The 24,674-nt window shown below is 45.1% G+C and overlaps 2 protein-coding genes across 7 annotated transcripts in view; both read right to left on the bottom strand.

Moving 5' to 3' along the window:
• The window catches only part of FOXO1 (forkhead box O1), a 456,870-nt gene that overhangs the window by 40,207 nt on the left and 391,989 nt on the right, over positions 1-24,674 (bottom strand). The gene's annotated exons all lie outside the window — the stretch shown is intronic.
• ZC3H13 (zinc finger CCCH-type containing 13) overlaps positions 1-24,674 on the bottom strand; it is a 54,961-nt gene that overhangs the window by 17,533 nt on the left and 12,754 nt on the right. For 4 of the 5 annotated variants that reach the window (XM_077312544.1, XM_077312552.1, XM_077312569.1 and 1 more), the window contains 9 exons: positions 18,300-18,411; positions 13,534-13,642; positions 8,820-8,959; positions 7,252-7,412; positions 6,189-6,386; positions 5,307-5,477; positions 3,135-3,445; positions 1,539-1,997; positions 702-884 (listed from right to left, as the gene is read on the bottom strand). In XM_077312544.1, coding sequence (XP_077168659.1) covers positions 702-884; positions 1,539-1,997; positions 3,135-3,445; positions 5,307-5,477; positions 6,189-6,386; positions 7,252-7,412; positions 8,820-8,959; positions 13,534-13,642; positions 18,300-18,411 — 1,844 coding nt within the window. The remainder of the gene's footprint in view (positions 1-701; positions 885-1,538; positions 1,998-3,134; positions 3,446-5,306; positions 5,478-6,188; positions 6,387-7,251; positions 7,413-8,819; positions 8,960-13,533; positions 13,643-18,299; positions 18,412-24,674) is intronic. The other variant, XM_077312559.1, reaches the window with a different exon arrangement.

The following is a 24,674-nucleotide window of genomic DNA, read 5'->3' as shown; positions in this document are numbered from 1 at the left end:
TTGGGCTATTTTGTACTGGGAAATCATTAAAGAAGAAGAGTTGGTTCTTATATGCTGCTTTTCTCTACCCAAAGGAATCTCAAAGTGGCTAACAGTCGTCTTCCCTTTCCTCTCCCCACAACAGACACCCTGTGAGGGAGATGAGGCTGAGAGAGCCCTGATATTACTGAAGAAGTTGGTTCTTATACGCCGCTTTTCTCTACCCAAAGGAGTCTCAAAGCAGCTTACAGTCTCCTTCCCTTTCCTCTCCCCACAACAGACACCCTGTGAGGGAGGTGAGGCTGAGAGAGCCCTGGTATCACTGCTCGGTCAGAACAGTTTTATCAGCACCGTGGCGAGCCCAAGGCCACCCAGCTGGTTGCATGTGGGGCAGTGCACAATCAAACCTGATGTGCCAGATTAGAAGTCCGCATTCCTAACCACTACACCAAACTGGCTCCACTTGCTTTTGAGTAAGACCAGGCTGGTCTCAAACAAGAATTCTGAAGTTAAAGATAGTGAATAGTGGGTCTAATAATACTCCGTGCCTTTACTGACAACAGCTTCAGCGCTTGTGCACAACAACTTCTCCTTTTCCATGGGTTCTGGAACGTTCTTACCTTCAAGCAACTGCCCTGTTCTCATCTTGCCCTCTCTGGGAAGACAAGCATAAAGAAGGTGGAAACTGCACATTTCTGAACCAGGAATCGTACAATGTATACCTCTATCTCTGTTGTCACGCTTATCCCTTTCCCCGTGTCTTCTCTCAAAGGAAGAATCTCTGGCGTGTTCTCGATTTTCATAGCGATCCCTGTCAGTGTAACTGCTCCGTGACTCCCAGCCGTCGTGGTAGCTGCTACTAGTGGTGTGACTGTCAACCTGAGACCCTCTTGTTCCTCGACTACCTAATGGAAATATACATGGAGAAAAAGCACAGATCTAGTCACAGTTCCACATAATTTTTTAAAATGTGCAAACCCTGTACAAACTGAAAAATAAGACATTGCACCATCTGAAGCAGATAGATAGATAGATAGATAGATAGATAGATAGATAGATAGATAGATAGAGAGATAGAGAGAGAGAGAGAGAGAGAGAGAGAGAGAGAGAGAGAGAGAGAGAGAGAGAGAGAGAGAGAGAGAGAGAGAGAGAGAGAGAGAGAGTGTGTGTGTGTGTGTGTGTGTGTGTGTGTGTGTGTGTGTGTGTGTGTGTGTGTGTGTGTGAATCTGGCTGATGTCAGACTCTGAAAACACATCACCCAGGGAACTCCCATCAGACACTAAAAACATTCAAACTGCAACAAGGAAAGGCAGCAAACAAGCAGATAACAACAGAGCTACTGTTTTTTTTTTGTCTGCTATTACCCACTGGCTCCATGAGAGCATTGCATGGCTGTTTGAAAGCCATGCTTGAAGACGCATTAAACAATTTTCTGGACACATGCACAGTGGTGGAAAGGAGGAGATGAAATTAAGGAAACTGTTTTGATACCGCACTGACAGAGCAGCGCTTTAGCACGGAACCATGAAATGACGAATCCAGTATTTCATCTATTATACCCTTGTCCGATAATTCAGGGCCTCTCCCGCGACTTCTGCCGGTACTTCTGGTTTCGTTTCTGGTTTCACTTCTGGATTCTGTCCTTGTTTCAGTACGAGAACTTTCTTCTCTGCCATGGGTTCTTCCATAGCTACGGGTTTCCTCCTGATATTGCTCTTCCTTCTTATGCGTCTCTCGACACTCTCTGTCCCTGTAGTCATGTGTATCTCGTGAGGAACGCAGGTCCCGCTGGTCACGGCTTTCTTTATTGTCTCTGCTACAGTCCCGCGTGTCCCGTGAGTCCCGAGCATCTCGAGATTCTCTTAAATCCCTGCGGTCTCTATTCTCTCTGGTTTCCCTTCGATCCCGCCCGTCACGAGATTCTCTATCATCTCTATGGTCTCGGGGGGTGCTCTGTTCTTGGTCATAGTCTCGATCATCTCGGGTGTCTCTCTCTCTTCCCCTTTTCCCTCTTGTGTCTGAAAACGAATTTAATGCACCATCAGTTTACATATTCAACTCTTGGTTACAAATCGTCTGTACCAAAATACAATGAAACCTACGAGTAGCAAGCTACAGGGAAAAGCCAATGAGAATTGTTTAAAAGTGGAGTTTGATATCTGTTCCAAGTAAGGATCTAGTTTCAACCCTCGTGTACTTTTATATGCATTCCGATATTTGATACATCATGACTCTCCAGACCCTTTTGGGGAAGAAGGGCATTTTTCTTTAAAACTTCAAAGGCAGACTGAAAGAAGAAAGTAGCTTCCCTGCTGCTATCTGCTACCCAAAACAAATGCTTAAAATCACCGCCACTGTCAACTTGAAGTTTTGCAAAACACTACATACGCTGGTCCAGTTCATATGTAACACCGAGCCACTGTTCAGCCTGCCCTCTGGAATCGAAAACCAACTTCAAACCATGACTGCTGATTTGGGGATAGGTTCCAAAGTCATAGCAACCAAAAAAATCACGGAGGAAGGGAGACGTGAGGCCAAAGTATGAGGCCCAATGACCTCTTTCCACAGGCAATCTCCCAGCCTGCCCTTGTGTCCTGGTCAGGGGGCAGAAATGATGCTGACTGACCAGTTAATATTACTTCCAGGTGGAAACATGAGGTGACATCAGCATGTCTAAAGAAACTCTGGAATTCCCTCCCCCCAATTACCAGAGTTTTGGGGGGTCCCAGAGAATTTCCTGATGTGCTGACATCACTTCCAGGATTCCATTTCTGCTCCTTGCCCTACTTCCAAGGCTTCCAGAGGTGCAAGGGGACGGCCTGGCAAACTGAGTCAGAACACGGTTAAGAACGTCAAGTAGTGAAGGATGGCCTAATCTTACGAAGACATGTGTTGATTTTTCCTTTTCAGCCTACAATTTGAAAACGATTCCCGTGCCATCCAGTCACGTGTCTGGTCCAAGAGACAAGACAAAAACGCTGCGCTGGCTTCTGGGATTTTCTGATATGGAAGGAGGCTGGCTATTTTTATTAATAATTCAGCCAGCAATCTCAGGTTGGGAGTTTAAAGGCTTTGGGAAGAAAGGGTAGCTGACCCACAGTAACTTTAAAAACTACACTACAGCCTGCAAATATTCTGAAACGAGATTGTTATACCGTCCCTCCTTTCATGCCGTCGATCATGTGACTGCGAAACCCGTTCACGGTCGTGCCGACTTCTCTCTCTGGCAGGCGAACGGTGTCGTGAAGGGGTCTGTTTTTGCTGAGAAGAAGGTGAGGTGCGGTGGGGATAAGGAGAGGAAGACCGGCCTACGGGCGGGGAAGTTGTCCTATTGTAAGAGGGGGAAGGAGATCTTTTGTGACGCGGGGAAGGGGAGTGCCTCTGAACCGAAGACCCGGACTGGGACGAAGAAGAGTGATGCCTTGATGAGACGGGAGAATGACGTTGGGTCGGCGGTGAAGAAGACCTGCAGAACCAGAAATTCAAATATTGTCAGACCGACTGTTCTGAGCTTTACGGCAGATCGTTTCGTTTATTATTACGCAAATAAGTATAATTGATATTTTCCTTTCATACACGACAAGTGGGTATTCACACATAGAGGTTGATTTCCAAAAACAGAAAGGGAGCAGTTTTCTACAGTTCTCCATTCCCATGACACACCTCCAACTCTTGCTGTTCCTGGGGGGGGGGGGGGGGGGGTTCTCCTGTCCCACTGCAGCCCCATTTGGGGGGGATATTCTGAACTTCAGCAGGTCGGGGGAAACAGGGCAGTAATGCTTCACAGATGGAATTCCCTCCTGCCCATAGGAATCCAGGCTGTTTTGTCACGACTAGCTCCCTAACATCTACAGCAATCTGTATAATAATGGTGTAGCATTGGAAAGTTTATTAAGGCAGTTCTTGGCCAATTTGATTTTTGATTGTGAGCTCAAATTATTATTATATATACTATTGGGAGCTTCACGTTTTATGATTCTTTTGCCACCAACCAGGTCTTATTGTAATACTATACTATTACATGTGTGCATGTAGTTTATCTGACCACTGATTACGACCCTTTGGGTTGAGATGTGCTTGGTCTATGATCACACCTTCTGCTACCACTGAGACTGTGTGTGCAATATTGCACAGACTTTCTTATGTCTTGTTGTTTTTAATCTTCTTAATGTGCACTCAATAAGAAATATTTGTATTTTAATTTTGGTACATATTAACTTTTGCAACGAGCCATTTAAAAGAAAATATATACTTGGGATCTCAGATGCTTCATCTAAATGACTTATCCAAGGGATGATATATTTCCCCCTCTGTTTCTTGTATAGAGGGCAGTATAATATTACATGAAATAAGGACTCTACCTGATTTGTATCAGATTTACTTTAGATATTACTAACTGCTGTTTCTGATGTCAGATGGGCATCACGGCATGCCAGTGTAAAGATTCCTCTATATCTATACGTTATGAGCCTCTTGTGGCACAGAGTGGTAAGGCAACAGACATGCAGTCTGAAGCTCGGCCCATGAGGCTGGGAGTTCAATCCCAGCAGCCGGCTCATGGTTGACTCAGCCTTCCATCCTTCCGAGGTCGGTAAAATGAGTACCCAGCTTGCTGGGGGGTAAACGGTAATGACTGGGGAAGGCAATGGCAAACCACCCTGTATTGAGTCTGCAATGAAAACGCTGGAGGGCGTCACCCCAAGGGTCAGACATAACCCGGTGCTTGCACAGGGGGATACCTTTACCTTTATGCTTGAAATGCTTCACTGGCCTACTAAATGCTGCATCAGATCTATGGAGCAATGCCAGTGTAAAGATTCCTCTATATTTATACGTTATGAGCCTCTTGTGGCATAGAGTGGTAAGGCAGCAGACATGCAGCCTGAAAGCTCTGCCCATGGGGTTGGGAGTTCCAGCAGCCGGCTCAAGGTTGACTGAGCCTTCCATCCTTCCGAGGTCGGTAAAATGAGTACCCAGCTTGCTGGGGGGTAAATGGTAATGACTGGGGAAGTCACTGGCAAACCACCCCATATTGAGTCTGCCATGAAAACGCTAGAGGGCGTCACCCCAAGGGTCAGGCATGATTCGGTGCTTGCACAGGGGATACCTTTACCTTTATATTTATACGTTACAAAATAAAAATGTTTAGCAAGAGTAAAACAGCATAGAAAGGACAAGCCAGTATACGGGGAGCATTTTCTATTTGAGCCTCTTAAGTGTTAACTCCCAGTCAAAGCTTCTCTTAACGATTTTGAAATCCAAGCCAGCAAATAATGACCTCTATCCATAAGAGGGTGTACAGAATATATACAAAACAATTATTCTACCTGCAAGACGGTGATAAAGAATGCTTATGGCTGCTGGACTTAGCTGCAGCCCAAGAGGTTTGCCTTCTCCTTGTGGTAGGAGAATATTCTCTTGAAGGAGAAGAATTACTACCAGAACGTTCTTCTGGGCTAGGCGACCGTCTCTGCCTATGAGAACTTTCCGAGGTGTCTCTGAAGAGCACACAAAACAGGAAGGCAGGATCAACAAGCTGCCCAAAGATGGAAAGCAACATCATCAGCATTAATCACCCAGCTTGTGCTTCACTTCCACTCATCTGTCTATAATACACTGCAAGCAGTCCGTAGGATTCACCTCCTTTTAACTTCTGTACACGGCTTAGTTGGAAGCAGAGTAAAAATACTGTCAGTATGACGCTGCTTCATGACTGGTGCACTCGAAACGTCCATTGAATAGTTCTATCTATTTAATTTCGGTACCGCCCTCCCAGCATTCAGTGAGCCACGTTCAGTAGTTCTTATGTCTTCTGGCAAAACATATTCTGAAGGTAAATTCTAGGTTGCTCTGAAAATGGCTTTCATTTCCAGAACCTTTATCCAAACGGAAATATTAACAAAACTGGAGGAGAGCAAATGTATGCATGAGAACTTAATTATTTTATTTAAGGTCATTTTTGTTCCTACGGATATGTAAAACACAAGAAATAAAATGGGGTGTGGGGGGGGGGGAAATAAAGGCAGAAAATCTCACCAATAGCAGCATGCATTGGGCCATGAAAATCACACACTTCAGTGACCTTAATGGAGGGTGCAGTAAGCGGGACATAAAGCCCCACAAGGTTGTCTGGTGGTCTTTAAATTCCAAATTTAGCAGAATCAGATGCACTAAACAAAATCCAACCACGCTGGACATCTTGCCATTACCTTTGCTTCTCTTTCTTTTCTTTGTGCCTTTCAAATTCACGGCCTCTCTCCTTCACCTCCCTTGGCTTCTCTTCTAACCGTTCCTTAACTTTGTGCTTTTCTTTGTGTTTTTTGCTTCGTGACATCTCGTCCTGTACCGGTGGAGGCGGACTCGGTGTCCGAGGCCCCTTCTTTTTGCTGTGGTTGTTTTTGGAACTCCTAAAAACACACACAAATGCACACGCAAATGTTTCAGGATGTTAAATCAGCTTGTCTGTAAATCATACAACACTATCTGTACAGCTTCCCTAATTACTCCCAATTCTTTACAGCCACCCTATCAGTGGCTCCAAAAGGAGGTCGTTTAAATCAGGGGTAGTCAACCCGTGGTCCTCCAGATGTCCATGGACTACAATTCCCATGAGCCCCTGCCAGCATTTGCTGGCAGGGGCTCATGGGAATTGTAGTCCATGGACATCTGGAGGACCATGAGTTGACTACCCCTGGTTTAAATGGCTGCTGTTCACTGGAAGAGTTAACGAACAGACCTGAGAAGACATTTGAGTCCAGTGACAGCCCCAAAGTCAACAACACTGGGGACCAGCAGGTGCACTCTTATATTGGTATGCTTATTTACGGCCACTCACATATACTGCCTTAATCCAATCTCGGCTACTCACCCGGTTTCTTATTCAGCTTGATTGTAGCTAGCCCTTCCAGGCAATTAAACTCCCCCCCCCAGCCTCCTACCTATATATAATGGTTGAGAATATTCTGTTTCACTGTACCTGACAAAGTATACATGCACATGAAAGCTTATTCCTTGAATAAAACTTGGTTGGTCTTAAAAGTGCCAGTGGGACTCATACTTTGTTCTGCTCCTTAACCACAGTTTGCTTGGTGAAGACATAACACTTAAACATGGTGACGGAAAGCGCATCTTGCACACAATGGCACATGGCTCTGGTTTACAGCCCATCGTTACCATGGCTCAGCTATTCAAGTATTCAGACACAACCACACAAAAAATTCTTTCAAGGTAAGACATACACAGTTTGGCAATGACCCTCGCCTATATACCAACCTCTGTGGTTCCAAGAGAGGCGAAGACACTGTAGAAGTCTTCTTCTCCCTCTTATTGACAGCCGTGGAAGATTTGGGACTTGACCGTAGTTTTGGCGATTTACTAGATTTTCTTGGCGAAGGTGAGGATGATACTTTAGATCTAACTGCTTCTGGAGAAATCTTGAAGAAGTTAAAAACATCAACCGTATCACAAACACTGCTGTTCATTGCAATGAGCATCCTAAAAACTTCACTGAACGCAGAGATCATGCTACTCGTTCAAAAGACAAACGTCAACCAACTTTCCCTGAAACTTTATAAACTTGCCACAGTAAAGATTTACAATTTGTCCTCATTTCAAGTCATTATCCCCTGGGCTAGCCCTAATGCTTTGGTCCATCCTGAACATAAAGGCAAGAAAATCAGGAGGATCCCAACATAAGATCACCTTTCTCTGTGTTGAAGCAAATACTAATATGCTTCCAATCACCATGCTTTGAAACTGATAAAGGACGGGAGAAATGTTTGCAAATACCAATCAAGGAATCACCTATTTTTCCTTGACCTGGCAAGCCAAACAACTTCCCTACATTGCCAAGAACATTGTTAGGATACCTGGATGAAGGCAAAACTATCAGGTATAAAAGCAAAGATGGATGGTCTGGACTGGAGGGAGAAATAAGGCCTTAAACTCAGTGACTCTCAAAATGGGAGCTGCGGAGAAGCCACGCATAAAGTGATGTGGCCTCAACTGAAGTGTAATTGTCCACTTGGCTACTAAAATGAGACCAACCATGGATTAGTTTGTTTTCTCCTAAAATGTTCTTGCCCATAACATGCCATTCAACAAGATCTAGCTTAAATTTCAAGGTGGCCTTGGCTGAAATATTTTCGACACAGCTGCTAAAATTCAGTGTCTGTCCAAACTACTAACGTGAACTGACAAAACAGCAGAAAGTCACATGGTGCTGACTCAATATGGAGCAACAATCTGTTTATGCATCAAATGTTTAGGATCTAATCCTCACTCTACCCATGAAAACTCGGTGGGAGACCTTGGCCTGGTCACTCACTCGCACAGCCTAACCAAATGCATCTACAATGGGGGAGAACCATGCTCCATGCCCCCTTAGGTCCCCACTGAGGAGAAAAGTGGAATACCAATATAAAAATTAATATGGTATGTAGTTAGATCATCCTTTTCCAACTTTTTTATTGTTGAGAAACCCCTTAAACATTCTTCAAGCTTTGAGAAACCACAGAAGTAGCGCAATCGAGTAAGATATGGCTGGGAAGCAGAACTGTGGACATGCCCACCTGGGGCCCCTCCCCTTCCCACCCCCTCCAGGCCCATCACTGGCCATTTTGAGAGACGGGTGGGTGGGTCCATATGAGTATATAGGGTTACATCACCCAATAAATGTTTTAACAAATTTAAAAAATATATAAAATAATTAACTCCCACCCATTTGGGAAACCCTTTCAGGGCCATCAAGAAACCTCAGGGTTTTCATGACACCCTGGCTGAGAAAACTCGAGTTTAGATGCAGCTATTTAGCGTCCCGAGTCTGTTCGGAAAATACCGACCTCTTTTTTAATGACGATTTCTTCCCTTTTCTCCATGTTTTCTTCTTCAAGCTTCATTAACTCCCTCTGGATCTTCTGGCGCTTCATTTCCAAAGAAAGCTCATGGTCATAATCATAGTTAACATCTCCATTATCAGAATCTTAATTTACAAAGGAAAGAAACAACATGCAGTCAATGAAGCGTCACCTCTGACAGTCTTTACGTGAACACACCTAACTACATGACGGCCTTCGCTGGGATACGGAGAGACCGTGCGCTTTGTTCTTAATATGAGTGCAGAAGGGGGGGGGGATGGATTTATTGGGGGATAGCAAAGGCCCAAAAGACAGGTTTCATGCAAACGCAAGCACACAATTAAAACCCCAAAGAGAAAGAAGTGGGAAGGCCTGTATATAAATACAGCTGCAGATACTTTGAATGAGGTGGGTGGGGTCCTCAGGGTCTCTGTTCCCCCACTGGAAGCAGCATCTTCTGCTTGACAAAGGACAGTCGGGCTACTAATGCATTGGGGCAGGGACAGAACAATGACAGAAGACTCACAGAAAGATAAGGAGACAGTGAGGAGAAAAACCTTCTCTAGTAGCATGTTCTAGTGGGGGCACTACCACTCTCCCCCTTCAAAACCCTTCTTTAAGGAGAGGAGTCCGACAGAATTTCATTACATCACAAGAAGGGAGCAGTTTATGAAAACCTATCCCTGAATAAACATGGGTTAATCTTTAGGATGTCACTTTGCCATTTCACAGTGTAACAAAATGTATTGTTTATTTATTTAATTTCTCTACCGCCCTTCCATATGGCTCCGGTTTACATACAACATCCGGGAGGGGAGGGGGAGGGTTTACATGAAATGAATCAACATACAACATAGTCAATTCCAACAACAATCCAAGAGTGTTTCTTAAAAAACACAACTTCAGTGATCCCAAACAACAACAATGTAACAGGAAGGCCCCTAGGGAGGTCAGACTGGTATAGGCCGTGGACGGGATGTCTGAGGGGGGACCTGTGGTCGGTCTCAGGCAAATGCCTGGTGGAGAAGCTCCCTTTTGCAGGCCCTGTGGAACTGTGGGTGTTCTGGCAGGCCCCTGATCTCTTCAGGGAGCTTGTTCCACTAGGTTGGGGCCAGGACAGAAAAAGTTCTGGACCTCGTTGAGGACCAACATGCTTCTTTGGGGCCAGGGATCACCAGCCAGTTGGCGATGGCGGAGCGTAATGCTCTTTCTGGGGTATAGGCGGAGAGACGGTCGCTCAGGTACACTGGGCCCAGACCAAAATTTGATTCCAGGATAGGTTCTCATAAACTTCAGTCCTCTACTTATGGTGGAATAAAATTCTGTGAGTCTTCAAAGGCCAGTAGATTTCTATTCCTAAAGAAGGGATCATCAAAGGACAAAACGGCTGTATAAACTTAAACATAACAGGTTCGGATGTGAAGAAGGGGGCTCAAGTTCACAAAAGCTTATGCTGGAATAACATTTTGCTTGCCTTTAAGGAGTCACCAAACGCCTGCTTACTTTGGTTGTAAGAGACAAGCATGGATGCAAAGCACTTCATAGTCAGCAGAGTACCGTGAACGTGGTCAAAATACTTAACGGTAGGTACTTGCATCAGCAGCTGAAACTTCTCAGAAGAGAGACCAAAAGGCCATTCCATAAAGTGAATCATTAAAGCAAAAGATTAGGAGAAGCCTCCTTATTTCAAGGCTATAAATATACCCAGACTATAAATTATGTAGCCTTTTTCTCACACTACTGAGATTTTGGCTGAATGCAGCCACAAGTGCACTGGTATTTTAGTTCCAGTCAGTTCCCAAATCTATTTATCTAATCTATTTATAGGCAGCATGGAATTACGACGAACGTGCCAGCCAAGAAGAGGAACAGTCAACCAATTATGCATGTGGCATGAAGGCCTGGGCTTAGGGGAGAATTTTGGTTCAAATCCCTTCTTAACTGTAAAGCTTAATGACTAGTCTTGGGGGCTAAGCCTTAGCAGATTTCTCATGATTTCTGTGACGAAAAAGATAAATACATGAATTCTCTCCCATTCTTATCTTTCAGGGTCTTCGGTGAGACCTCTGTATTCCCCCAAAAAACTGAGAAAGGGCTGCAAACAATGAATACTGTTTTAATTCCTAATGGGATTGACAAATAGTCAGGCAAAGAAAGGGCCTTTATAAAAACCTGTCTTTACTGATTTCAAAGGATGTTTATTCTGTTGGTGCTTAAAACACTGTTGTATCAATGTAATTCAGGCCATGCTTCAATACTTTTTAGGTATTTTGTTTGACAGTTCCTTGCTTTAAATTATACTTCAGATCTATGAAAACAGCACTTTTGTACACCAGTGCTCTGCCTCTCTTCCTTCTGTAGTTGTCATTTTTACTGCAGAACAGATTTCCTTCCCAACAAAGATTTTGAAAATGGAAAATATAAGGGATTTTAGATTTAGACTAATTCCTTATAGACAAATATCATCATCATCATCGATTAGATTTATATGCCTTCCTCCTGTGACTGAAAGTGAATCACATAAGATACCCCCATAAAAAACCCCAATCCCTTAAAACTAGATTTTAAAGCATCAAGATGGCTAAAAACCCTCCTACCTCCCCACAGTCATCCAGAAGGGGGTTCACACGATAATATATCATTGCCTGAGGGGAGACCATTAAAAACCAGGCCTCAACCAAAGACCTGTCGAAGAGCTCGACTTTACAGGCCCTGTGGAACTCTGGCAGCTCTGTCAAGCCCTCAGCTCTCCCGGGAGCTCATTCCACCAGGTTGGGGCCAGGACCAAAAAGGCCCTGACCCGGGTTGAGGCCAGGCATATCTCTCTGGGACCAGGGACCACCAACAGATTAATGCCCACAGAGCGAAGAGACCTTTGAGGGGCATAAGCAGACAAACGGTCCCTCAGATAGGCAGGGCCCAAGTCGTGGACGACCTTAAAAGTCAAAACAAGAACCTTGAACTTGATCTGGGCCATAACTGGTAACCAGTGAAGCTGCCTCAGCATAGGCTGTATGTCAGTCCTCCAAAATAAACCAGTGAGGAACCTAGCAAATGCATTTTGTACTAGCTGGAGTTTCCAGGTCAAGGACAAGGGTAGGCCAGCATAGAGCGAGTTACAGAAGTCCAGTCTAGAGGTGACCGTCACATGGATCACTGAGGCTAGACAGTCCAGGGGCAGGAAGGGTGCTAGTAGCCTCACTTGGCGAAGATGGTAAAACACCATGCATGCTACCCCTGTGATTTGTGCCTCCATCGAAAGGGAGGCATCCAGAATCACCCCCAAATTCCTTGCAGTGGGCGAGATGTTAAGCTGTACTCCTGCCAGGGTGGGTAGGTGCGCTTCCTGTCTTGCCCCTTTCCTGCTCAGCCACAGGGCTTCCATCTTGGAAAAGTTGAGTTTCAGACAGCTCTGCTCTAACCATCCAGCTACGGCTTCCAAACATCTGACAAATGTATCTGGGAGACAATCTGGGCGGCTATCCATGAGGAGATAGAGCTAGGTGTCATCTGCATATCGACGGCAACCCAACCCACAGCTCCAAACCAGTTGTCTAAGAGGGTGCATATAGATGTAAAATGTCGTAGGGGAGCATACCGTGACCTGTGTGACCCCACAAGGGAGTCTGTAAGGATGTGACAGGGTCTCCCCCACTGCCACCCTCTGTGGCCAGTTCTGGAAAAAGGAACACAGCCACTGAAGGGCTGTGCCCCGAATCCTGGCCCAGGGGAGGCAGTGGACCAGTAACTCATGGTTGAAAAAGTACTAAAAATAATTAACATTCATAATATGCACATATTAATTGGGCTATATCCAACAAAGCATTTATGCAGATTAAAAGATTTCCTACAATGAAATGCTACTTTCAGCTCCATTTTTTTTTTCAAGCTCTGCCTCTGGTAACAGCCTACCAAGCATCACATAAAATACTATTCTATATGAAGAATCCAATTAAGAGAGATAGGCACAAAACTGTTTGCAAGCCAAAATTTGGCACAAATTTGGCCTGATTGGAAACCCCAGAACATTCTGTTCAGGCCATTTAAACCTGACAGCTGAGCAGGGCAAGTCTGCCCATCAGGTGTTTTAACCTATCTGTTTTGCTCCCCCCCACACACACACACACACCCAAAGCAGGAGGAAATGAAACAGACCAGTGAAATGGCTAATAGCTGACAGGTACACCCAACCTGCTGTTAGGCTGAAATGGCTGCTAGTCACTGAAACCTAACATCATGGTGGGTCTTTCCATCAGTAGTCTTTCCATCTATTTTGCTCCTGTGTACCTCTCACCCACATGCGCTTTTCAGTCTAACAAGTGATGGAAGTATCCACCCCACTGTTAGGCTGAAATGGCTGCGAGCCATCTCACTGGTTGGTTTCACTTACCCCCACTTGGAAGCAGAAGGAAGCAAAACTGACTGGTGAAATGGCTGCCAATCATTTAAACTTAACAGCAGGGTGGGTCCACCCTTCAGTTATTAGGTTTAAATGGCTGCTAGCCATTTAACCTGTCCATTTAACACCCCTTCCCACTTCTGGTGAAATAGCTTGCAACCATTTAAATCTAACAGTATGAATGTCTGTCGGTCAGCTGATAGGTTTAAATGGCTGCAAGCCATTTAACCCATCTATTTCATTCCCCCCAAACTGAAATTTTTACGTTTGTGCCCAGCCCTAACAATTAATTCCACGTACCATCCCTATTTGTCTCCCAATCTGGATTTTCTTCTTCACTTTCTGGAGTCCTCTCCTTTGTAATTTTGATATCTTCCTTCCCCCTGTGCCTCCCCCTTGACGACTCTTTCTATAGAGGGGGGAACAAAAGAAAAAGGAGAAATTGATATTAGGATTTTTTAAGCCTATGGTTTCATGTTCACATGAAAACCCTGAACAATTTCTTAGCAGAAATAGCCACATGGAAATCCCTTCTAACTCAGATATGCAAGAACAGGAGTGAAGGTTTTTTGTTTGTGCATTTTTTAAAAGCACCCTTCAGTGGGTATGATTTATGCACTGTGATACCTATGAAAAGTACTGGAAAAGTTTAATTTTGTTGTTAAGTGATTAATTTCAAGCATTTAAAAAGCAGAGACAGTTCAGAGAGAGAGAGTTGTTATTTGCAGCCAAGAATAGCTCTTTAATTACTTGAGATGTCCCAAGCGGATATGGCTCTCCAGTACTGCTCTGCTTCAGCCAACAGCACCAATGCAGCTCCCCTGAGCTACCTCTACTCAGAGGTCCATAAGAACTATAAGCCAATCATGCATGCAAAGGTCCCCCGTCCAGCTCATGTTAACACAGTGGCGCTACCATTTCAGTATGATATCCTGTGACGGCATTTCAATAGTCGATTCCCTCCCGCCATTCTGCTGCTGGTTAGCAGGATGCAGATAAGGGCTGGAAGCAAAAGGAATTCGTATTCTTGTTCCACAGAGACCTCGTGCAAATCCAGTAAATCACCGAATCATTGAGGTGGAAGGGACCTCCAGGATCATCTAGTCCAACTTCCTGCAGAATGCAGGAAACTCACAACTACCTGCCCACTCACAGTGACCCCAATTCCATGCTCAGATGATGCCCCCCCCCCAAAAAAACCCAGACTCCCTGGCCAGTGTAGACTGGAAGTAATTCACCTCCTGATCCCAAAGTGGAGATTGGCATTTCCCTGGGCATGCAAGAAAGGGCCACAAGAGCCATGCACTGACATAATCCCTTCTGCCCACCCACTCACCATCTGCCTAAATTCACAGAATCACAATGGTATGAGAAAGTACTGATGGTCCTTAACATCCAAGGCTGAAACAATTACAGGTGGGCTTTCATTCAGCAGTAAAAAGCAACCAATAAGCTAGTATTTCTAAATCTCTTATGTACATTTTTGTTGGGATAATAGCTGTGTGCAGCAGAATGAAAACTAGGAGCTTTAATCCAGGTAAACACTCTGTCTTTAAAAAGTCCAGCTTTAAAGACTAAAGGTAAAGGTATCCCCTGTGCAAGCACCGAGTCATGTCTGACCCTTGGGGTGACGCCCTCTAGCGTTTTCATGGCAGACTCAATACGGGGTGGTTTGCCAGTGCCTTCCCCAGTCATTACTGTTTACCCCCCAGCAAGCTGGGTACTCATTTTACCGACCTCGGAAGGATGGAAGGCTGAGTCAACCTTGAGCCGGCTGCTGGGATCGAACTCCCAGCCTCATGGGCAGAGCTTTCAGACGGCTGCCTTACCACTCTGCGCCACAAGAGGCTCTTACGCTTTAAAGACTACAGGATCAAATAAGCAAATGGAAACAGTTAAAAATTTAGGACAGGAAACTTCTAGGGAAAAGAACAAGGATGCTTGCTATACATGTTCCATATCACAGATACGAAAAACCACCTGACTTTTCTGAATTTCTTGTTATAAATTTCTTAAGCAGTTATAAAGTTTGAAAACTACATTTTGTGGTGTTTACATGCATGCATATTCATGTCTATGTGAACACACAGCACCCACAAGTCTCAATTAGCCTTCCTTATTAGAATTTACTATCTTCTAATCTCATTTAAGTCAATGGGGAAGGAGGAGAAAAGTTTATACACTGCTTTTCTCTAAGGAGTCTCAGAGTGGCTTATGATCACGTTCCCTTCCTCTCCCCAAAACAGGCGCCTTGTGAGGCAGGTGGGGCTGAGAAAGCTCTGAGATTGGCCCAAGGTCACCCAACAAGCTTCATGTGGAGGAGTGGGAAATCAACCTTGGTTCTCCAGACTAGAGCCTGCTGCTCGAAATCACTACAACTAGCTCCGCGTAGGATTGCATAGTCAAGCATGTATTCTGCAAATTTCTAGCTGCTGCTGGAAATGCCTTTGCCCCCGGGAAATGCACTTGGCCTCAGCCAGGGCCAGGCCCCTACCTGGTGGAATGAGTTTCCAGAAGAGCTGAGGGCCCTGTCGGAACTCTCTGGGTTCCACAGGGCCTGGAAGCCGGAGCTCTTCCGCCAGGCGTTTGGTTGAGGCCAGGCGCAATGAGTACCGGGGGGGGGGTGAAATTAAATCCCACCTCCACCCCCTCCCCCCGGTTTCCATTGCCAGGCATTAGACTGGCATGGAACCAATGACTGAGTCACACCTTGGTTTTTTTTCTATCTCCACTTGTTCCAGCCATCGATTCAACTGCATTAGAAGTTGGGGGGGGGGGAGTTATTATTTTTAACTGCCATCTTGTTTTGAGGAGTATGGGGTTTGTGTGTTACATTAGGATGTTTTAACTTTGCATTGATTGATGTTTTATTGTTTCATTGTATGTACTAGCAGTAAAGCCCATTTTTAAAATGGGCCTAGGAAGGGGCTCGGGCCACCTCCGCAGGTGGTGTCCGGCCAGCGAAAGGCTCTTGGCGTGTTGGCGACACACCGAGAGCCCTTCGCAGGGCAAGTGGGCCGGGAAAGGCCCTCACCGCCAGCCGCGCACTAGGCGGCTGGCGGGAGGGGCTTTTCCCGGCCCGCGAAAGGCTCTCGCCGCATTGCTGATGCGGCGAGAGCCCTTCATGGGCCGAGCGGGCTGGGAAAGGCCCCTGCCGCACACCTCCAGAGGTAGCGGCCGGCCCGCAAAGTACTGTCACCAGGTCTGTGTCCTCCTGGCGGCGAGACTGGGTGAGGACTTCAAGGAGGTGGACACTCCAGGGGCCGGCCCAATCCGGACATGCCCAGCAAAGTGCTGCCCAGACATAAGGCTCCTGTGTCCGGACAGCGGACGGACAGCACCGCCCAGATGGGCATTTCAAAAATATATAGAACTATGGTGAGGATGTGTTGGAAACCACCATGAGCCTGCAACCCAGTCTTTGGACTAAAACGTCCCCATACCTGTGAGCCAAAGGCCAACATATATATTGTTTGAATTCTGTGAAGAAGAATAGATCCTAGTGAAGGACTTCACCAGCAAATACTAAGTTGGAAAAACAAGCACTGATAAAAACCCCTATTGAAAATACGTTTGAAAACGGTTTAAATCTGGAGGCCGTTTTGGTTGTTCTGTGACAATTAAAAGAAGAGATAAGACATTTCTATTTATTTTTATTGTTAAATTGTTTAAATCTTTATTATAGCCTAGGGTGGGTTCTTTCTGCTGTTATCAGATGAAAGGGGCAGCATCTGCTATGGATGGGAGACCTGGAGGTGATTTCTGTCTTGCCACTCACTAGTCATTATCTCACAGCACATTGGCATGCCCTGTCCTGGTATACATCTAGGAGTTACCTGCATGGTGGAGTGGTTAAGAATGGCAGCTTTTAATATGGGGAGCCAGGTTTGATTCCCTACCCCTCCAGATGCAGCTAGCTGGGTGACCTTAGGCTCATCACAGCCCTGATAGTGCTGTTCTGACCAAACAGTCTTGTCAGAGCTCTCTCAGTCCCACCTCCCACAGAGTGTCTGTTGTAGGGAGAGGGAGGGGAAGGCAATTGTAAGCCCCTTTGAGACTCCTTCAGACAGTGAAAAGCCAGGTATAAAGCTCAACTTTTCTTCTTCTATTATAATTGGAGTGTCTTGGTCTGTACTGGAGTACGGCACTCAGGAAATAGCCTAGCAATCTCAAAACACCATGCCAGTGAGCAGGGACTGAATATCTTGACTGATCAGCAATAAATGAAGCTCACCGTTGACTCCCACCAGAAATTTCCCCAAGTACGTGAAGGCTAACAAAAGGCCTACTCCTTGACAACAATATCTGCGTCTGGTTGTACTGGCACTGTGCTAAAGTGCTGTCCTCATCTGGCCAGCTAAGATGAATTAACTTTGTGTCATGACAAACCACCTAATCTTTAAAATAATTTACTAATTGGGGATTCTTGGGTTATGTGATTTCAAGACCCCAAGAGTCAATCAGGCTCATAAGTCATGATACCAAGTGCATACAGATTTCAAAGTAAAGTAACAATTAAAAAAAAATCTTGCTAAATTACTGTGTAGGCTTCCCCCCCCCCCCATTCAAAACACACAGGTCTAAATAGCTGATGTGGGAGGCTTTAAACACCTGGCCATGCCCTCTGAGATTCTTCCTGTTTCCTCAGAAAAGGAGGACCTCTCGGTTCCATATTATTTCACAAACGTTTGAAGGTCTGTTATTAGAAGAGGATTGCTATGCAGCAGCGGGGGTCACCGTTCCTCAAGAAAGACAAATACTAAGCCCCTTTGACAATTCAGAAGTTGCTGCATAGTTCTCTGAATAGATGAGGGGTGGCTAAACTGTGGTTCTCCAGATGACCATGAACGACAATTACCATGAGCCCCAGCCAACATGGCCATGCTGGCAGGGGCTCCTGGTAGCTGTAGTCCATGGACTTCTGGACAGCCACAGTTTGGTCACCACTGTTCTAGACACCTCCTGTTAAAGTCATAAAACTGCACCTAGCAGTACTTCCCATGATGTAAGCCTCCTTTCAACGGTACTGCTGAAGAACTCTGGGAACATACGAGCCCTATCCTTACCCTAATAGGGGAAGACGATTCTTCTGTGTTGTGTTTCTGTGTCTCGTTTTCAATGTCCTGACGCTTATTCTTCATTCTTTCCCGAAGGTCCCCTGTTGGCCTTTCTGGAGACCTGTAGAACGTAGACAGAGAAGGCAGTTACTTCTACAGAACTTTAACGAGAGCACAGCTTATGGCTTCAAGTCTTGTCGTTCAAAGTTCAGAACCAGGTGTCCCTATTAATAAACTGGCGAACAGTTCTTCACGTTCACCATGCGTTGTTCACTTTCTCTAGGCTTTGGTTGTTTTGTACTAACAAATGCTGCAGAAGGATCATTCCTAGCCCACGCTGAACTGCCCAAAAACTACTCAACTTGCCACACTAGCCTACTTATTTTAACAAAATCTGTCTAAAAAGACTTGGCAAAGCAAGGTCTACAAAGCATATTGTCCATATGAGCAAAACAAAAGGTAATAAAGACGGCTGTTGCCAACTATTGCCCCAGTTAATCAGCACTCCTATCTTTTAGAACAGAGGTAGTCAACCTGTGGTACTCCAGATGTCCATGGACTACAATTCCCATGAGCCCCTGCAAGCAAACACTGGCAGGGGATCATGGGAACTGTAGTCCATAGACATCTAGAGGACCACAGGTTGACTACCCCTGTTCTAGAATGTACTACTAGTATTAGGCAGAATGTTTGATCAAGCTGATAGACAGTCATTTCTTAAACTAGATTAAGCCATTTCTTGAGGGTCTTTATTTTGGTAGTTTTATTGGGGAGGTTACTAATATGCAGTCAAACTCCAACCATGGTATTCCCCTCCCTCCACTCATCCCAGCTTATGGGGGTTAGATTGATGGTTAGGGCTTGGAAAGGGACTTGAGTTCCAATCCCCAAGCTGCCATCAAGTTCGCTGGCCAGTCGCCATCTTGCAGACTAGACTACTTCCACAGGGTTATTGTGAGGATAAAATGGGGGAAGGGGAGACCACATATGCCATCCTGAGCTCCTTCAAAGAAAGAGGGATAGGAAAGTGCAATAAATCAAACTCACACCACCTCCCAGACCAGCTTTGACACATCAATTCAAAGTACACAATGATGACTGAAAGCTACAACTGACTGAATACCAATCATACCATATTAAACTAATGCAGAAAAATTGTCTTGCTCAACAAACGAACAAGAAGTCTGCTGGGCTGGCTAGAGTAATACATGCTCATTCACATGTGATGGGGGGGATGATTCATAATAGAATTTGCAGCAAGATTGTTTTTTTCTTTTGTTTTTTTTTAAGCAAGCAAAGGTGTCATTGGCTCTTGTGGGTATTCCAGGTTATGTGGCCATGGTCTGGACCAGGGTTAGTCAAACTGCGGCCCTCCAGATGTCCATGGACTACAATTCCCAGGAGCCCCCTGCCAGCAAATGCTGGCAGGGGGCTCATGGGAATTGTAGTTCATGGACATCTGGAGGGCCGCAGTTTGACTACCCCTGGTCTGGATCATAACAGCAAGCTGGGTACTCATTTTACCGACCTCGGAAGGATGGAAGGCTGAGTCAACCTTGAGCCGGCTGCTGGGATCTAACTCCCAACCTCATGGACAGACAGCTTCAGACAGCATGGCAGCTGCTTTACCACCCTGCGCCACAAGAGGAATATAATTGCTTTCTACACATTTTAAATTATGGGACACCATATCTGAACAATGCAGAAAAAAAGGATTTCCCTCGTCTGGATTTCCAATGCAGTGCTCATTTTTAAGACTGCTGGGCTTGGATCCATGACATGCTCTAGGGATGGGGGAGAGGGGAGGCACCTTCTGCTTCACAAACCACCATCTCCCATTCCATATGACAAACCTCTTCCACAACTCACATGAAGGCCGTTCAGAGTAAAAAGTGGCTCACATGGAGCCATTCATAGTCAATAATACCAGGCTAGGCTAAGTCCCTGAGTGGACCTCAGAGAGCTCGCTGAATCACGATGGTGGATGTATAGAGGCACCTATTTCTTTATGTTCGTTTTCCAAATACGACTCCGTAGCGCAACAATGGAACAAGAGTTCTCCTTCACCACGTATAGACTGCCAGAGTTATCTGTGGAATATTCTGCTCTTCTCAGACCTGCAAAACTGAAACCTCAGCCCCGCATAATTTGAAACACATGCCCATTCTTAAAACATGCAGCGCTATGGAATAAAGTGGAAGCGACAGCAACTACCAGCTTGCGAAGACTGATCTGAAACAGGACTTTGCAACGTGACATTTGTTCTCGTCCTACCATTTAAGCTGAAATTCATAAAGAAAAGTTATCAGTCAAAACAGAGGGATTGGGGGGGGGGGGGAGAGCAATACGCCAGGCTCCAAAACCTAGTCATTCTTCCTGAGCATCATATTTAGGGCTCCTCCAATAAGTAAATTAAGTCCAATTTGAGGCTTCTCTTCCCTTTGCCACAGAAGACATCTTCACGCCATACAGTTAGTTCACACCTCGGCATTTTTTAGAGACACAATTTAAGCGAGCGCCTAAATACTTAAAATTGTGAAAAGTGACAGACAAGTGTTTGAAAAGGTGCCTATTATATAAGCTCTGAAAGAGCAGCTGCAGTTCCTCATCAAGCACACCCTCGGTTAGTAAACTCTGGTTTATTGCATTAGCAAACTCTGGTTTTATGCTACGTTGTTTCCACCACCCCCCCCCAAAATGACCCTCCGCTTTTGTCCTCTGAACCGTGCTTCCAAACTCGTTTCATGAAGAAAAATTTCAGCCACCACCAAGCTCCTCAAACGCTAAGGCAGAGAAGTCATTTCTGAGCTGCTGTAGAGCAGTGGCTGAGAATGCAAGTTATAAGGTCCCTGGTTCACGCCTGGCCTTGACCATTGCTCCATAGATCTGATGCAGCATTTAGTAGGTCAGTGAAGCATTTCAAGCATAAAGGTAAAGGTATCCCCTGTGCAAGCACCGAGTCATGTCTGACCCTTCGGGTGACACCCTCCAGTGTTTTCATGGCAGACTCAATACGGGGTGGTTTGCCAGTGCCTTCCCCAGTCATTACCGTTTACCCCCCAGCAAGTTAGGTAGTCATTTTACCGACCTCAGAAGGATGGAAGGCTGAGTCAACCGTGAGCCGGCTGCTGGGATTGAACTCCCAGCCTCATGGGCAGAGCTTCAGACTGCATGTCTGCTGCCTTACCACTCTGTGCCACAAGAGGCCTGATTTCAAGCATACAACATATATAAGATTATTATATCCAAATGTAGCTCAGCTTGAACCCCCGGATACGGTACACACGGAACAAGGGTTCAATTCATAGCACTGTAAAAAATTGGGGAGGTCCCAACAACGAAAGAGAACAAATGTATGCAAAAAATGTATGGCATCAATGGAATCGACAAGGATTTCCTTTCATAGATTAAACAACGGAACAACAAATTAACACAAGCAATGGGTTCCTAAAAGTCTCACCAATTTTCATGTTTAGAATATTTTTAGAAACAAAAATGAGGAGCAGGGACTAATCGATCAAAAAATGGCTGAAGTTCCCATATTTATGACTATGAAATTACTATTGCCCCTTTTTCAAAGGATGCCAATTTTCAAGGTATTTGGGGGTTCAGGAAACTTTATTTCAATTATTGTACTGCATTTTAATCTTCTGTGAGCTGACCTGAGCCTCCAAGGTAGGGCGGTTTATCAATACAAAAATAAATAAATGAAATAAACAAACTGTCTAAACTACAAGTCATCTGCAGTCTCTTACAGACTTTTTACTGCTTAAAGAAAAACAACAACTTTTATTCATTCTCGGCAATTATCAGAACCGTTGTGCAACTGCACTACGGCAGATATGAAATGTGCAGTTCTGAAAATAGGACTGAACTACATTAATGGTTATGTCAGACAGCAGGAACTCACAGTAGCTGGATAAAAGCTGAAATATCCCGCTCACCCCCGCATTCACTGCCTGCATTTTGCAGCTGAGATGATGACCATTTAGTCACAGACCAAAGAATATCCCATATCTAGAAAATGCCCTTGGCATCAGATTTCATCACTTGAAATTAAATGCTCATTCCTGCAGTGCCTGGGGATGTTTAAAAATGTGTTTCCCACTTCGCTACAGCCCCGCACAAGTGCCTGTATCCAGAAAGTTAACCAAAGCCATGCATTAAGCAAGCCTGTTTAGGAAATGGACATACACATCTCTTAGTTTAAGGTAAAGGTATCCCCTGTGCAAGCACCAGGTCATGTCTGACCCTTGGGATGACGCCCTCTAGCGTTTTCATGCCAGACTCAATACTGGGTGGTTTGCCAGTGCCTTCTCGAACTCCCAGCCTCATGGGCAGACAGCTTCAGACAGCATATCGGCTGCCTTACCACCCTGCACCACAAGAGGCTCTTAGTTTACTTTGCTGTTAAAAACAAAACATATTTTGAATACCACAGTTAGAAACATACAACTGCATGGGCAAGTTTGTTTATTATTTCCTGTTCACTGCATACCAAAAACAAAAATGATCTGGATGCACCAGGCAGGGTCTCAAACTACCATCCACTAAGTTTCTCAGACAGTACTTAAATTTTTAAAAATAAAAACCATCATTTATTCAAAATGTTCAGGTTACATTTGGCCATAAGGTTAATCAAAAGCCTATTTCCATTCTGCTTGGAAGAACATTTCCTTGACCGTTTACGCACTGGAGGTTTCATGCTGGGCTGCAGGCTGGAGTTTTAGTCGTGGCAGGTTGCCTCACCTCTTCCTGCACCCACACGGAGGAGCATTTGGCTCGGGGCACCTCATCCGCCCCCCGATTTGTGCTCCTACGTGGGAGCTGGGGCAGTGAAGTGCCCAGTGCATAAACGGTCCTTGAGAGTACTGATACTTCCGTCCAAGTGAATGGGTATGAGATGAGGTAAGTTGAGCACAGATACAGGGCTTGGTCTCCACTGCTCAAAGTTTGAAGCAGGGCAGCTCTCTCTACAGGCTTATGGGCATGGGCCTCTATGCTATTCTCCTTTCCTTGTGTCTTGGTAAGCCTAAGAGCAGAACCAATTTTACATAGATGTACCGTATTTGCCGGCGTATAAGACGACTGGGCGTATAAGACGACCCCCCAACATTTCCACTCAAAATATAGAGTTTGTAACATTACATTACAGTACTATGGGCCACTATGGGCAGCTATGTCTATCCCAACTGAAGTGCACCCGGCGTATAGGACTATCCCCCCACTTGGAGGCATGTTTTTCAGGGGGGGAAAGTAGTCTTATACGCCAGCAAATACTGTATATATAGCACCTAGTTCTTATAGGTGCTCTCAACAATAACGTGGTACTCCTTGCCCCTGAAGGAGAGCAAGAATCTACAGTGTCATTTCTCTCTGGACAACATACTCTCATTTGTTGAATAAAGCCAGAGGGAGATGGGAAAACGACAGCAAAACTTGAAGGCCCATCGTGACATGAAACCAGAATCCTTTCAACTGTAAGCCTTTATTTGACACATGTACATTTGTGTGAAAGCATTTAACAACAATGTTATGTTCTGAATGTGAGGGATACAATCGATGTTTGATAGATGTATGTGTTGTGAGTTGGTAAGGTTAATGTGGGTGTTTTAAAATGATTTTTGAACAGATTCTCAAATAAATTTGTCTGTACAACTAGCCCCGCTTTGTCATACTGGTTAAGTCTCGAAAGAAAAGGCTCTCATCTAGAGACACCAACCAACCTATTGGAGCACGTACCAATCTAGGAATTAAGGGACAGAGGGACAGCAAACACTACCATATCCCTCCCAGCAGGGGAATTCTGATTTTAAAGCCGCTTCCGCTTCCAATTATACCTCCGTCACCTTTCTACTTGACTCGAAACATTTTAGTAAACAAGTAGTATGGGAATGCGTGCTCGAGAGAGAAGGAAGAAAAATGTTAGCTTGCTCCCCATTTCTTAATTACAATCCTTCATGCCCACAGAAGTGCCAAACATAAATTCATTATATTCAGCATTACCTAACATCTCCCAGTCAGTCTGGTGTGCTTGCTTATATAAGTAACTGTAAATTATAACATGGAAAGCTTAGTTTTAATCAATGATTTATATCTACCCTTTTCTCCTCCTAGACCATTTACGCACTGGAGGTTTCATGCCGGGCTGCAGGTTGGAGATTTAGTCGTGGCAGGTTGCCCCACCTCTTCCTGCCTCCACATGGGGGAGCATTTGGCCTGGTGAGCCTCATCCGCCCCCAATTTGTGCTCCTGCACAGGAGCTGGGGCAGTGAAGTTCCCAGTGCGTAAACGGTCCTAGTGACTTAAAACACACTGATGTGAACTGCCTTGATTGAAATCCATTCTGACCAGGCACAGGCTTTAATGAAGTCACTATAAACA

This window comes from Paroedura picta, chromosome 1 (assembly GCF_049243985.1).
Source record: "Paroedura picta isolate Pp20150507F chromosome 1, Ppicta_v3.0, whole genome shotgun sequence".
Classification (NCBI taxonomy): domain Eukaryota; kingdom Metazoa; phylum Chordata; class Lepidosauria; order Squamata; family Gekkonidae; genus Paroedura; species Paroedura picta.
Note: the sequence above shows the minus strand (reverse complement) of the source record. Positions and strands in the feature narration are given on the sequence as shown.